The 14,550-nt window shown below is 42.5% G+C and overlaps 1 protein-coding gene across 3 annotated transcripts in view; it reads left to right on the top strand.

Annotated features, from left to right (window-relative positions):
• Positions 1-14,550, top strand: part of FAM219A (family with sequence similarity 219 member A) — a 97,483-nt gene that overhangs the window by 44,943 nt on the left and 37,990 nt on the right. For all 3 annotated transcript variants that reach the window (XM_066339099.1, XM_066339098.1, XM_066339097.1), the window contains exon 2: positions 10,297-10,396. In XM_066339099.1, coding sequence (XP_066195196.1) covers positions 10,297-10,396 — 100 coding nt within the window. The remainder of the gene's footprint in view (positions 1-10,296; positions 10,397-14,550) is intronic.

The following is a 14,550-nucleotide window of genomic DNA, read 5'->3' as shown; positions in this document are numbered from 1 at the left end:
TGACATTTTGTGTGCTGCTGACTTTTAAACTCTGGCTGGCAAGTGACAAGGCTGGTTAGCAGTTTACCACACTGTGTCAGGCAGCGTTGCAGCTGTTGGATACCTTGCTGAGCCCAGCCCCTGTGCACAGCACAGGGCTGGCATGCTCTCCAGGACCTTTGCAGTGCACTAACTGCAACCCTGCAATAACCAAGGGAATTGGGAGCAAGTTCAGTAAATAGTGGGAGTTATAAAAGCCACCATTTCTGGTAATAAAAATGGATTTTTTCTCAGGAACCTCAATTTTGCCTTTTTTTTTTCTGCACTAGGAGGGGAGGAAATATCCCTGCCCTTTGGAGACAGAACAATTTATAAGCTGCTTTCATAAAAATCAGTGATTTCCCTTTAAATCAGCTTCTGTGCTTTTGTCTCAGCTTCCCTGATTAGTCACATAATGAGGATATTTCTAATACAAACGTGTCAGGGGAGAAGGGAGGCAAACATTGCTTTTATCAGAAAAGAATCTGTATCTCTCCAGATGCTAATTAGTCACGGAGATACAGGAGTGTGAGGTGGGGGCGAGTCAAGCTCTTATTTTAGAAGTTGAAGTGATTCGTGCCCTCAGAATTTCTCAGGCAGGGCTAGAAAGCCACGCCAAAGTGAGGAGCACCTTGAGATCTTCCCTGGCTTTCACATCCTTGCCCCTCAGATGTGTTTGCCGTGCTGCTGCTCCTGCTGCTGTTTGCAGGGTTATTTCTGTTACAAGCTTGGCAAAACAGAAACTCCCTCCTTATAAATATGGAAATCTGATGGTTGAGCTCTGTCTCTCGGGATGAGTTGAAAGCATGGTGCTAAGGAGAAAAGGGCTGCTGAATGCTGGGCTTGGTGGCTTTGTTTTTTCTACTAGTGCAGAGAAACTGGCAATTTTTTATTGCTGGGATCCACCTTTGCAGTATGGAAAAGTGAACTCTCAGTCCTTCCTCCTGGGAAAGCTGTGTGCCCAGTGTCAGAGTCTCTGCTCCATCCAGGTGAAGCTGGCACCCACCACTGAGATGCTGTCTTCAGTGTGGCAAATGTGCTTGGTGCATGAGATCTGGGCAGCTGCGCATCTTTGGGGTTGTTTTGGAAGAGTGTGTGATAAATCTGATAAATCTCTCAAATTATAGAACATTCTGAGGGACCCACAAGGATCATAGAGTCCAGCTCCTGGATTTGCTCAAGACAACGCCAGAAGTTACACCATGTGCCTGAGAGCACTGTCCACATGCTTCTTGAACTCTCACAGGCTTGGTGCCATAATTGCTTCCTTGGACAGTGTCCATTCCAGAGTGGTGAGGCCCCACGGTGCTTCTTTGGTGCTTTGTTTGTATCCTGCTTACAGCCCATTTCCTCTCCTGTGTTGAGACCACAGTCAGAGAGCCTGCAGAGCCAGACACCTTTGCTCTCTGGAAGAAGGGAGATTTACTAGGTGTGGGAGAGAGGCAGGGTGAAAAGTTATTGTTGGAGAAGGAGTGAACAGAAGATGCAATCAAACTGCTCAGAAAAGGATATGAGGGGTTGGGTTAAAGGTGCTGGGGTATTCCAGAAACGAAAAGCCAAGACCTCATTCATCACACCTGAACAGAAGCTGAACATGTAAAAATCAGCTGTCTTACAAAAACAAAACACAAGCCAACTGGAAAAGAGCAAGTGACCCCAGATTTATGCTTGTTATAACTGTGACATTGAACCACTCATTAGAGCCCTTGGTCTGTCAAAAGATGTGGATGTGGAGCCTACCTGCACATGGAGGGGGTCCATAAACCACTTTTTACATGCTGACAATCATGGCATTTCAATAGTGATGGCTCCACTTGTCTTGCACTTCCCCAGCCAGTTTCTCTAGGTGTTAGAGTTGTCCATGGAAAGGAAGTGAAGTTCCCCTCCACCGTGGAGGAGAGTCTGTGAAAATGTTCATTTGAGGTGGGAAACTGCTCTCCCTTTGAAAACAGGCTGTTCTTTGATGAGGCTCTGTTAAAGACTTGAAGAAATAAAGATGGGACGCAGACCTGAAATAAGTCGATGGGCAAATTCAGTCACTAAAAGAACCTGCCATGGTCCCCTGCAGACTGTACTGAGGCCGTGCAGTTTTCCATAGGATTCAGCTGCAATGTACAGCCAAGGGGCTGGGCTCCTGTTCCTGCCTCTGTTCTCCAAACACACTGTGACTTTGGCTCTGACCCATTGCTCAATTTTTTAATTATTTTACAGGTGTCCTCCCCACAAGAGTTGAGGTTTAAAGAGCAGCTGTAAAGTTGCATGGGGCTTTTTATATTTCTGGTTTGGCCAGATGTCAGTTGCTAAACTGACTCTTATAATAGCTACCAAGGAATCTGTGATGCTTTAGCACCTTGAATACTCATCTTGCACCTCAGAGCTGTGGCTGTATAATCAGAGACACAAAAGGAAAGGTGTAATATCTTCATATATGTATCCTTTACAAGGAAGGAATTATTTTGATATTGAATCATCCTGAAAACATATCTCAGTTAATAGCTGGTTTTAAATAGCTACTGCATGCCAGCCGCTTAGCCAGTTCTGCAGGCAGTCGGGAGTGCAACGTGGCATTTCTCTAATTTGCAATGTTAATTATCCAATTTAAATCATGTAAAGCTAGCACAAGATACTAAACTTAAAAATGCATGTGATAATAGAGTTGGCTTATGTGTGTGAAAGAGCCTGGAGGGAAATATGGTGTTAAATATACTCTATCATGATTGAAAGGAAAGGACCAGGGGCTGCTTGTGCTGCTAGCATTTCAGAGGGAAATGTAACAGAAATCATGTAATTACTATCTTTTTTTTTCTTTGTCCCTTAAATGCTTTCCCAAAATATTTGGTCTAGTTACTGCATTGGTGCTTCCTCTGCTACTGTAGGCTCCCTGGATTAGTCATACGTCGTCTTCTAAAAAAAAAAGTTTCTTCCCTGTGTTGCAAATGTCATTTTTGATTAGGAAAACAGACCACTGAAACATCTTGTTCCCTTTCCACAGCTTATGCCTTTCTGTTTGCTGCATTTTGTTCAGCCTGAATGTGGCAATTGGACAGGCCCTTTGTGGCCAGGGTTCCAAGGGAGCATTTCAGCATAGGCACTGCAGCACCCACAGGGACACTGGCACTTCTCTTCTGCCTCCATTTGAAGCAAAGCGATGGTCTGAACTCCTGGTTACCTGTTAGTGAGTTGAGCTACCCCAACTGCAGGTGTACACAGCAAAAAGTCATTTTAGTGACATTCTGGTTCAGTTTAATTAGACTAAAGGTTTTAATCTTGCAGCAATATTAACACTGCTGGCTTCTCAATGGCTGAAATAAAATGGTTTCAAACACACATTTGTCTTAAAATTATAAACTAATCAGGTTCAAAATCTGGATCTTGTAGTGGATATTGCAGGCCTAACTTGTTAAACAGAATCTGTTCAGTAGTTGCTCAGAAATGAACAGCAGTGATGTAAGTGGTGCATTGGCAGAGGTAGTAGAAAGTCAATAAACAGTTGTTTATTGCTTTGTTGAAACTGAGTCAGTAGCTATCAGAATGTTTTTCAGTACATAAGTCACTGTGTCACCAAGATGTCATTTACTTTGACTTTTGGTACAAGGAGGGTGGGGATGCTGAGATGAACAGTTACTGCTCTGGATCTGACAGAGGACACAATTGATGAAGAGTGACAATCGTGTCTTCCCAGGAGCCTTCTGCTCTGGATCATATGTGAATCTGGAGTTCCTTCAACATATGAGACTTATGAAAAAATTCGTTTTCTTCAGCTCTCCCAGAGAGAAAGTGGAGGTCAGCCATGGTCCTTAGGTAGGGGAATTTGGATAATGTCTCTTCCAGGATAGATTTGTGTTCTGACTAAGTAAGTTTGGCCTAGAAGCAAGTTCTTCTCCTCTTAAGACAGATGGGAGAAAGGGACCTAGAAAGACTAGGGATCTTCACAGTTTGCACCAATTTGGGATCAGTCTGCCTGAAAACCACATCAACTCTGTTGACTTTCTTTTAATGTGTGACATTAGTTTCTAACCTGGGTTTGCAACAACAATGCTGCAACTTCATCAGGCAAATGTAGATCTCCTTAGCCTTACCTCTGCATTTTTTTGTGATACTTCCTTGTAATCCTACTGCAATTTAAGATAATAATTTCTTGTTCTTGTGATCAGAAACATGAGAAAAAATACTCATCTTTTTCTCTCTGGGAGCCCTTTTTGTAACTGAAGACAGCTGTAATATACTTCCTTACTCTTACCCCTTTTTCTCTGAACAACTCCATTTTTCTAGTGTTCTGGGGTGGTTGTAGCTTCTAGCTTTTATCCATAGGACTGATGAGGGCATTACATCTCCCTTGAAAAAATGGGGTCCAAAACTCCTTAAGCTGAAGCATGTGGAAGAAATCATAAGAGAGTCTTTTGTGAGGCTTTCTGGTTCCATTCCTGCTGTACATTGTCCTGTGACACTTCCATTTTGCTTGGAAACATGCCATTATTACAGTCCACTGTTCATCTGTATGTTGGGTTTGGATTCATCCTGTATAAATCTTATCCCCTGTAAATTTGAGCCTTCCCTTTATGCTGTTTCTCACATAGACATCAAACTATGCACATCTTGGTTCCCAGTGGTTTGGTTCCTGATGGGTTTTTTTGGCACTTTATATTCATAAATACTTTACATCTATATTGTAGTGATATGTAGAGGCTAGAGAGGTCTGCCGTCCAAAACTGTGAGATTTTACATACCTACCTGTGCTCTTCAGTCTCCTCCCCAGAAGCTTTCTATAGCCAGATTTCTCAGGAATACCTGGCATGGTACAGCTTGAGGCAGAGAGAGTCTGCCAACAGCACAGGACTTTCTGTTCCCCAGAGCAGAGACTGAAGGTATAAATATTTATTCACAGCACAATATTCTAGCTCGAGAGTCTGAATGACAACATGGGAATCCTAGAAATTTATTGTTGACCCAAATGTACCCCCTATATTCAGTGTGTGTGTTTTTCTGCTTAATAAGTCAGTCCCCCATGCACAGAACATCAGTCCATCCTTCCAGACTCAATGTTTGATGTAGGAGAGAAACAAAACATTTGGACTTATTCTTTCTTGTTAGCATTTGTGTGAATTATGAAATCCACGTGGGCAGCTCCAAAAAGTGAATGTCTGCTGAGCTGCAGGCATTCGCTGTAAGCTGTCACACATGTGTTGGTAGTGAGGCTTCCAGTATCTTTTAAGTAGGACAGAAGACAGCAAGTACATCATTGGTAGCTACTGTAGAGAGACAAGTTAGCTGGATGATATTCTTGATCAGTTGGCTGCTAATGATACAACTGATGATGGTCAGATAGAAGCCTGTGAACTATGGAGAGGAGTGATGGTCAAGCCTTGTGTACTGGTCTTTCCTTGAGAGGGGAGGATGAGGGCAACTTCACCCCTCTGCTTTTATCCAAAAAAGCCTCAGAGCTGCGTTGGTGATCATAGAATTTCCCACAGATAGCAAAGTGGAGAACATTTTTATAAGAGCTGTAAATATGACTGATTTTGAGGGTGAAGGAGAGGCAGATAGAGACTTCTCAAGTTACACATATGTTTTTGAGTTGCAGCTGAAGACAAAGAAACTGTGTGTTCCCTTCCACATGCACTGGGGTACCTGAGGATTTGCAGAGTGGAAAGTGGGGCCTTGTTAAGCTCCCAAGGGGTCAGAAATGTTGACTGTGAAGGAGGGCAAAGAAAGCTATGTTTTCCCAGGTGCTACCAGGTTGAGTTTGTACCAACCACCTGGCTCCATTATTTGGGGCTATTTCCCCCCCCCCCCCCCACTATAGTCAGTGTGGGGTTTTGGGAGGGGTAGATAATAAGAGTAAAAGGCGATTGTGCTGATGCTTTCTTAAGTACTGCAAAATGGAAAGTGATTTAAAAAAGAAAAAACAAAAAGCCTGCTAAGCCTGCCCTTAGCATCTTGCTTAAACCCCAGATGTCATTTTAAAGTGTTTTCACCTTCTTTCTCTGCTCCTGCATACTGATGATTCACAGCACTCCTGCTCCACAAAGGTTTACTGGAACTAATTTCTGATGTTCAGAAATGGCACATGGTGCACACACTGTGGGACATGGCTGCTCCTAGCAGGAGGGCAGTTTTCAAGATCCTTTGTGTCAAGCCTATAGAAACAAACAATCTAGTAAGAAAACTCCCTATCGTTCAAATGCTGTGACTGTGCATGCCCAATTAAGCTGTGAGCATGTGGGGAGAAAACTTTGATTAAACTCTGGCCCAGCCAAATGTTCATGCAGTGTCCTGATTGAATATATATTTTCCTTAGGAATGAAGACATACAGAAGCCTCAGGAACAAAACAAAAATTCCTTAATTACCTTTAGCCATCTACAGTCCCTGCAGGCACTTTTCAGCACTTGCCTTTTGTTTGGGAGCACTGCATTGTCCCCAGTGAGCAAAAAGAAATAACATCATCAGTCCCGGGACCACTCACACCATGTAGCTGAGATTTTGATGTTGGAGGCTGAGCTGAATGTATTGGTCTAGGGAGTCTTGTGAAAAAAGAAAAAAATTGCCAAGTAAATTTCAATAGCAAAAGCCTGTGTTGAATCTCAGTGTGCTCTTAGGCATTCACAAGCAAAAGGCTAATCAGTCAAGTAAACATTTCTCTGGGCGTTTGGGCTGTAGAGAGGGAACTGTATCCATTCAGTATGCACAGAAGCAGAGTGTGTTTGTGCAGAGACAGCTCCAGCCGAGCTGGCGTGGGAATGCTGCTGTTTTCACAGTGGGCATTGTTACTATGGAGTCCTGTGAGTTGCTGCAGAATGTCTATGAAGTGATGGATGGGAAATACAATCTTACCACTCCTAGCCCAGGATGAGGGTGTTCTGGCCCAGAGATAGATACCTACTGGCACTGGGAACACTGTCCCTGGCCCAGCTTGCTTTCCTCTCAAATCTGTTTTACTCTTTGGGAGGCGTGGGCCTGGCCCATGCATGCACGTAGTGTGATGGTGTTTGTGATCCCTCTGTGCAAGCTGTGCATCTCTTGTGCAGCTGTAATGTGCTGCTGGGGCTGAAAAGCATCATGCCAAACCTTTGGGAAGAATTCCTAGGGCTTCATCATTCCCACCTCCAGTGTCAGAAGCTCTGCCAGCTGCTAGGCCTCCTCTCTAGGCAGTAGGGAAAGGGAAACGCATCTCCAAGGACAGATTTGTGTCCTTTTAAGATGAGTGTCTTAGAATGGAAATAATAACTCTTTGAAAATCATCTTCATTTTCTCTGGAGGCCTGTGAAGCCTTTTCTGTATGTTTGGTCTAAAGCTCATTTTTTGAGATTTCTCCAGCTGAGTCCACTGGTCCAGGCTCAGAGTTCAAATCTTCAAAGCCACCTCAGAACATTTTTCCCTCCTTCTGTTGATGCAAATGGATGTCTCATGTTACGGTCAGGTTACCTACAAAGGAAAAGCTACTGTCAGTACATCAGTTTGCCATAAAACACGAGGGCTGCTTTGGATTTAGCATGATTTAGCATGATTTTAACAATGGGAACCTGGGCTAGTCCAGGCATGACCAGACCCCTTCTGTGCCCTGTGGCCTTCTGGCTTTGAGCTCAGTGGACTCTCTGCTGAACTGCATCAGTACCAGAGACAGTATGTGGCCATCACACCATGTCAGTTTGCATAATATGTCTACTTCTATGCCTTCCTGCAGCCTTGCTTACTGTGTTCAGGAGCAACTAGAAACATGCAGGTCTTGGAGTCATATTCCTTAGAAATTACTGTATCCTGCCTTTTCCCAGATTGGCAGAGAAAATATACTCATCAAGGAAGCTTGGACTCAAATGGTGCCACTTAGCACTATTTGGATACCCCTCTTGGAGAGATTCTAGCATATCTGACAGACAGACATGTCCTTTGTGTTATCTAGTTATTCCCATGTGTAGAAGCCTGAAGATAAAGGAATTCATGTGGATATCTCAAACACTGATAGCTCAGTGGCTTTGGAGCCAGCCAAGGGTTGTTGGTATCAGCAGCCAAGGACTGTTAGCAATAACACACTGGGAGAATGAACAGAATGTGGCTGGAGAAAGGGCCACATGGAGACAGAGCAGCACGTTTGTGGGACAAAAATCCTTGCCCTGGCTCCTGGAGATAAACACAGCACAAATATAGGGATGAGATCAAGAAGCAAGCATGGGCTGTAGGAGGATATGGAGAATACCAAATACCCTGAAGCCTCCAGCCCATTTCCACAGTAACTAAATGACACAGAAAGGGAGAGATTTACCTCTGCTGCAGGGAAACTCATCTATAAAAAGGTACCCCCACAAAACCCAAGTGGGTGTGTACCCCAGGACCCTGCACACCTCATCAGCTGCATCAGCGATGGAGCCAGCACTGCTGATCCTTCCTTCCTTCCTTCCTTCCTTCCTTGCTTCCTTCTTCAGCTCTTTAATTCACCTCTTTCTCCTTCTCCCTTCCCTTTCACCTCCCTCCTTTATCCTAAACCCACTGCTGGGTACTTAATAGGAGGCCAAGGATTAATGTACCAATTTCCATGACAAGTGTGTCATTTACTAACAGAACTTCTTAAGGTTTTGTGGATCCTCTGACTTTAGACATTCCTTTTGTTCACAAGCATACATAAATCTTGGGTCCTCCCTTCCCCTGAAGGGTGAGAGGCCACACCATGATGATTCTTTCCTGCAGCTTGGATTCTGATCTATTCCCTTCATCTGGGCATGTTTGAGACCAGATTCATGTTCCAAGGATACCACATGAACTGAGCTATGATTTATGCCTAAATGTTCTCCTGGAGACTGGTTTTTGCAACTTGCTCTTACCTTTTTAACTAGTCACTTAGTGCTATATTAGAGGAAAAGTACAGCAGTGACTGCATTAAAGGAAAGCAGAAGAAATTGCCTTTTGTTTAGCGTTGTCCTTGAATGTGAAGTTGTGTTAGCACTGTTCATTTTAAGTACTGTCAAAGTCTACTGAGTAATGCAAAGGAGCAGGATTTTCATAAAATGTTGTAACCCTACATATGTTATTTAACCAGTTTCCACCAAGCTAGAGCCTAATTCAAAAATCACATTATATCTCCTAAGTGCAGTGTATTAAAAAGAGTTAATGTGCACTGCAGGAAGAAGGCAGGCATAGGAGTGGCTCAATAACTGATTTTTTTTTTTTCCTGAGAGTGAAGAGTGATGTTCCCTTGCAATGAAACTCAGTGACTCTGTTTTGCATACAGGTGTCAGTTACATGAAATTGTGTACAAAATAAAAATAGAAACTGAGACAGAGACAATATCAATTAGCCAATTTGGAATAGTATTCCAGTATTTAATTTATGATGCCTTGTTCCATTTCTTACAAGTGATTGTCTATTTATCTATTGGACCTAATGCTGAATGTTTGCTTTGCCTGTGCAGCTCTACCTATTATGTACTCAAATTTACATACACCTGTAGGTATGTGCATGCTCAATTTAATTTCTGTTTTCTAGGTGGGAGTGAAAACATGTTTGAAAACCAATTTTAATTTTCAGTGTGGTGATAAGTGGAGGGAGTTCCAACAGGTTTGCAGTTTGCTGTGAAAGGACTTCAGTTATTTTTATCAGTAGTAGAACTGTCTGAGTTGGTAGTTTGTTTCACTCTCAAATTCTTTGATGTGCTGTACTATAGAGTTCAGTACATGTTGTCTTCTAGTAGGCAGGAGCAGAATGTGTTTGGGGAGATTGGTTTTCCGGGGCGGGACATTTTAGTGACAATGAAAAGTACTGTGCTGACAGAACTTTCCTGTCAGTCATGAAATAGGTCCCAAGAGAGACCAGAAATTGAATGCTCCTACCCAGATAGTTCTCATTCCTTCCAAGCTGGACTTTCACACAGACTTGGTCTCAAACTTTTTAGTTTTAAGGTTGAGTAGTTCAGTTGGAATTATTTGAAACTGTAAATATGTTTCATACAACACCCCAAGGAATCATCACGTGAAAATTATTTGGGACTACTGCCAGCCCAGGCTGAATTTGAACTAGTGACCCACTGTCCACATTATATTCCCAGTATCATCCATCACAGAAGCCTGATGTTGAAATTTGGCATTTCCAGAGGTACTTTTAACACTTTTAAGTAAATATGCTTCCAAAGTTCTGTGTTTTGCCCCTGGGTTCCAGCCTTCTGAACACCAGCATGTTCTCTGCTCCCTCTGAGTATGAAGAGGGTGGAATTGTTTAATAGCCACTCAGAGAAGAAGCTGCAGAACTACCAGCTAAACCATTCTGTTTTGTTTTTGTTCTTTCTTAACAGGATCCAGCAGCTGCAGCTATTTCGGACAGAGATTGTGATACAAGAGAGGGAGAGACTGTAGCCATGAATTATAAGCCATCCCCACTTCAAGTGAAATTAGGTGAGTCTTTGCTGATGGAGAGTGAAAAGGCTGAATCCAAAGCCTTTTGCCGTATGCAGATGTCCATGCATGTGGCTGAGCATGCCAGCAAGGCTAAAGCAGCTCACAGAGCAGTTTTATCATAGTGATTCTGCTGCTGTGATTCAGGGAACTGACCTACAAACATGTAAAGCCCCTGTATCCATGGATGTGGTTAAGAAAGGAAGTGATGCCTTAAAAGCAAGGCACAGTTTTTTTAAACCTTTTATTAAGCTGAAATTAAGGCTTGGCCAGATAAAGAATGAAGATAATATGGAGGGACTGTAGAAAGAAGAGAAGACAGAATAGTTGCAGCAAAAGGGAAAGGATCAGAGAGTTGACACACTCCTAGAAAAAGACAGCTGCATTACTGTGAGATAGAGGACTTTTAGGTCTGTGAAGGTTCCCACACAAATACTCACACTATTTCTGAGAATGTTTTTTTTAATTCTGGAAGCAGAATCATCCTGTTACCACAAGACACTGCTTTCTTTCGAGGCTAATGCCTACAACGGCAATCCACACATGCCTGTACTGCCTCCAAAACTTTAACAGCTGTTCAGCCACACAGCTTCAAGAACCTGATGACAGACACGCCAAAGAACAGTGTGCTTTTTGCCAAAAAATGGGAGTCTAAGTGTGGAAAATTCCCCAGTAGGAGCAAGAAGGAGTCCCCTGGCTGTCCTTCACATCAGAACAAGTGACGTTGAGAGGATGCTGCTGAAGCTGATTGAAGGTGGTTATGCAAGTCATGAATACTCTAAAACCAGTGGCTGCTTTTCAGGAAAATGCAGGGAGCAGCAGTGTGTGTTAATTACAGCACAATTCATAGTTTGGTAAAAGATTATTACTGCCAGCATGCCATATGCCACCAGGATCCTTTTTCACTGCCAAGAGAGTTCTTTAATGTTACTTGACAGATAATTACTACTGCAGTACTTGTTTTGGAGAATTTAACACCAGGAAACATGTTAGAGAGCAATTGATGCTATTATTGGTAAGTCTGCAATATTCTTGACTTTCTAGGTAATAAAAATATCTTTCTGATTTTCACTAACGTGACATGAAATGTTGCTTCTTTAGACTTGGCTTTGGTAAGTTATGAGACCATTCTAGGAGATCACATCATTGAAAATAGATTTGGATTCAGGGTAAACAAGTTCAAGTCATACAAATTGAATGGAAAAGTAATTTGAGGTAGATCCTTAACCAATCTCAGTATTATGAATAAATTTGGTAGAGTGAGAAACTTGGGAAGTCAAAACATATCAAGTAATGTTGAAGGAGAAAGTATCAGAAGAAAGGACATTACTAATGGAGTTCTCCAACAGTCATTTTATGTATATGTTCATTAATTACTTCTACATGAAAAGCAGGAGTCAGCAAAGAAAAATTAGTAGAGCATATTAGGGAGGAATAAGTACAATAAAGACTCAGAAATTACATAGAGGGAAAAAAAAACCATGAAAACTGGAATAATAGAAATGAGAAAAATAAGACAGGAAAACCTCAATATTCTGTAACCTGGAATTTATCAACTAGGGGTGACTACATGTAGTGCTTTGAGTGTTTGTTGAAATCATCTACTCCTTTTTTGTGCTGTGAGATAGGATTAGAAGAAAAGCAAAGCAGACTCAAACTTAAAAGGTAAAAAGATAGATTCATTAACAAACACCAAAAGAAAAGAATGAGAATCCAAATGAAACTTTCAGAACACTTCTCCCCCATATAACTGTTCACTTTCCCACTTGACAACACAAAGACACAAAACCTGTGATTTTCAGTCAGTTTCACCACTTTAGAATAGTCTTTCATCAGTTCTTAGGAAGAGAAGTGTCTCTTAGAAATCCTGTGAAGACATCGCCACAAGAAACAGTTCTCTGGTGGCTCCCATGTCATGAATCTGCAGCTGCCCCAGGAATTCTGCAAACCATGAAGTCCTTCCCATTTAGCAGCTTTCCCATTAGCTGCACTCATGGGCCATATCAGCTTATTTAGGGTACAGCTTAAGGATGAGTCTTCTAGTATAAAACAAAGGTTCTCTTCATCTATCTCCAAAATCATCTTCATCTCAGGAAACAGAGGTCTTCTTTTCTCTGGGGGCAAAGACTGTCTCTTTATCTTCCTCTGTTCAAAATTCTCCATTGGATTACAGCTGTATCAGTCCATGGTTATGACTAGAACCTTGCATTCCCCTAAAAAGAATTCTAGAAGTTACAGGGATATTTAAGTCCATTCTCCATGGCCTCGTAAGGGAAGTCCAGCCCAAACTAGGCAACTCCTCAATCTTTGTCCATCTTACGACTTTTACTCTCTCTTCACAGACTTCAGTTTAATGCTGTATCTCCAATTCAAGCACCTGTCGTGCCAGAGCAGCAGTAGATTTTCCATCCCATCTCCTCATGTTTTCTCCACAATCACGCAGGAAGGACCACAGCTTAGCTTGTGGGGTGTACCTTCTCTTTCTGTCTGGGAGATTGTCTGGGTTTGGTGCCAGAACCTCTGATCTGTACTGTGGAGGCTTGGAGAAAGCCCTCTTTCGTCTCTTCCCTTAGTTTCTTGTGATTCTCCTTAGAGTCATCATAGCCATTCTCTTCCAGATATTTCTCCACCTCGTCTGGGTTCTGAATTTGTTGACATGAAAATTCCCAAGCTGGGGGATCAGAAAATTCCTTCAAGGTTCGGCTCATTCTCTCCCATTCTCCACAGCACTTGGGATTTTCCACACCTGAGTCTACTTCTTGGTCAGGGGTCTCATCAGCCCCTCTGGACATCTCAGCTCTCATTCTAGACACAACTGCAAACCATATAGAGGAAGCCTACCAGATTAAATAGCAGGAATGTGGTCTCTTTAACATTCAGGGGAAACTGAACATTCTCAAAAAATGATGTAACAGATTCAAAAGAGAAGAGGGAAAGCAAAGGCTGAAAAGCTTCATCCCTACTCCTCCTCTAAGAAACTGGGGGCAGTTACTATTAAATCCCCAAAACATGCCACTGGAACTAGGACACAGGATAGAACAAAGAAACCATAAACCAAACATACCTGGCACAAACTCCAGTAGCTTTATAAACTTCCTGTAAATCATTATCACTGAGCCCAGCACAATAGCTATTGCAATCTGTGCCCCTCTAGTGTAAAAACTACACATTAGGGACAATACTGGAGCTATTTCCGGATAAAAAAAAATAAACCTAAGGACTAGAAAGGTATTAAAACCTAAAACAAACCCCTTTGGAACAGAAGCACAGGAAGGTCTCCACCCCAAGAAACATTATGAATTCAAGTAGTAACATGGCTACTGACTGCTTTATCCCAACACAGAGTTAAGCACAATCAAAATGCAATCAGTACAAGTTTTTTCCACTTCCTCAAGCCACATGTTGGGTGCCAGTAAATGTATTTGTCGTGGTTTAGGGCAAATTTGGGAGAAAACCTCCAAATAGGGTCCCTCTGGAGAGCAAACCCAAATGGCCCCTCCCCCAACTGGTCCAGGAAAGAATTTCCTTGGAGAGAAGTGGAAAAAACTATTTATTTAACCAACAAAGTGCACACAAACATAAAAATTAATTATATGAAACAATAAAACCTCTCTGCTCTGAAGAGAGATGGCAAAATTGACAAAGTCCTTGCCACAGGTGTAGCTCAGCTCACTCAGTCTCCTATCAGTTCCTCCAGCACTGGAAAATTCCAAGGCCCCGGAGGGCTGCAGGTGTGAGGTCCAGGTGTTTTCTGGGTTTTTCAGTCTAGGACAGGCTTAAACAGTTCCAAGAAAAAGGGGAAAAAACAATCTAGGGAACTTCTCTGCCTCAGGTAGCTAAAACTAACTAAAAGCACAGGACATCTCTGTCCCACTCTGTCCATGCTGCAGACAGCACAGTCCAGGAGCAGAATGTGGAGGGGTGAGTGCAGTTTCTGAAAACAAGTTTGGCGCTTCTCTTTCTCCCCCTTTGCTCTGGGAACCAGTCTTAAAGGTACAGAAGACGATATCCAACACAAACAGAACAGACAGCTGGGGATACAAGCATCATAAAGTCACCCCAGGACACTGCATCAGTTGATTGAAAGGTTACTGATTATTGAAATGGACCAATACATGAAAATAGGCCACAGTCACACTTCTGCAGAACTTACC

The sequence above is a fragment of the Sylvia atricapilla genome, chromosome Z (assembly GCF_009819655.1).
Source record: "Sylvia atricapilla isolate bSylAtr1 chromosome Z, bSylAtr1.pri, whole genome shotgun sequence".
NCBI lineage: Eukaryota > Metazoa > Chordata > Aves > Passeriformes > Sylviidae > Sylvia > Sylvia atricapilla.
Note: the sequence above shows the minus strand (reverse complement) of the source record. Positions and strands in the feature narration are given on the sequence as shown.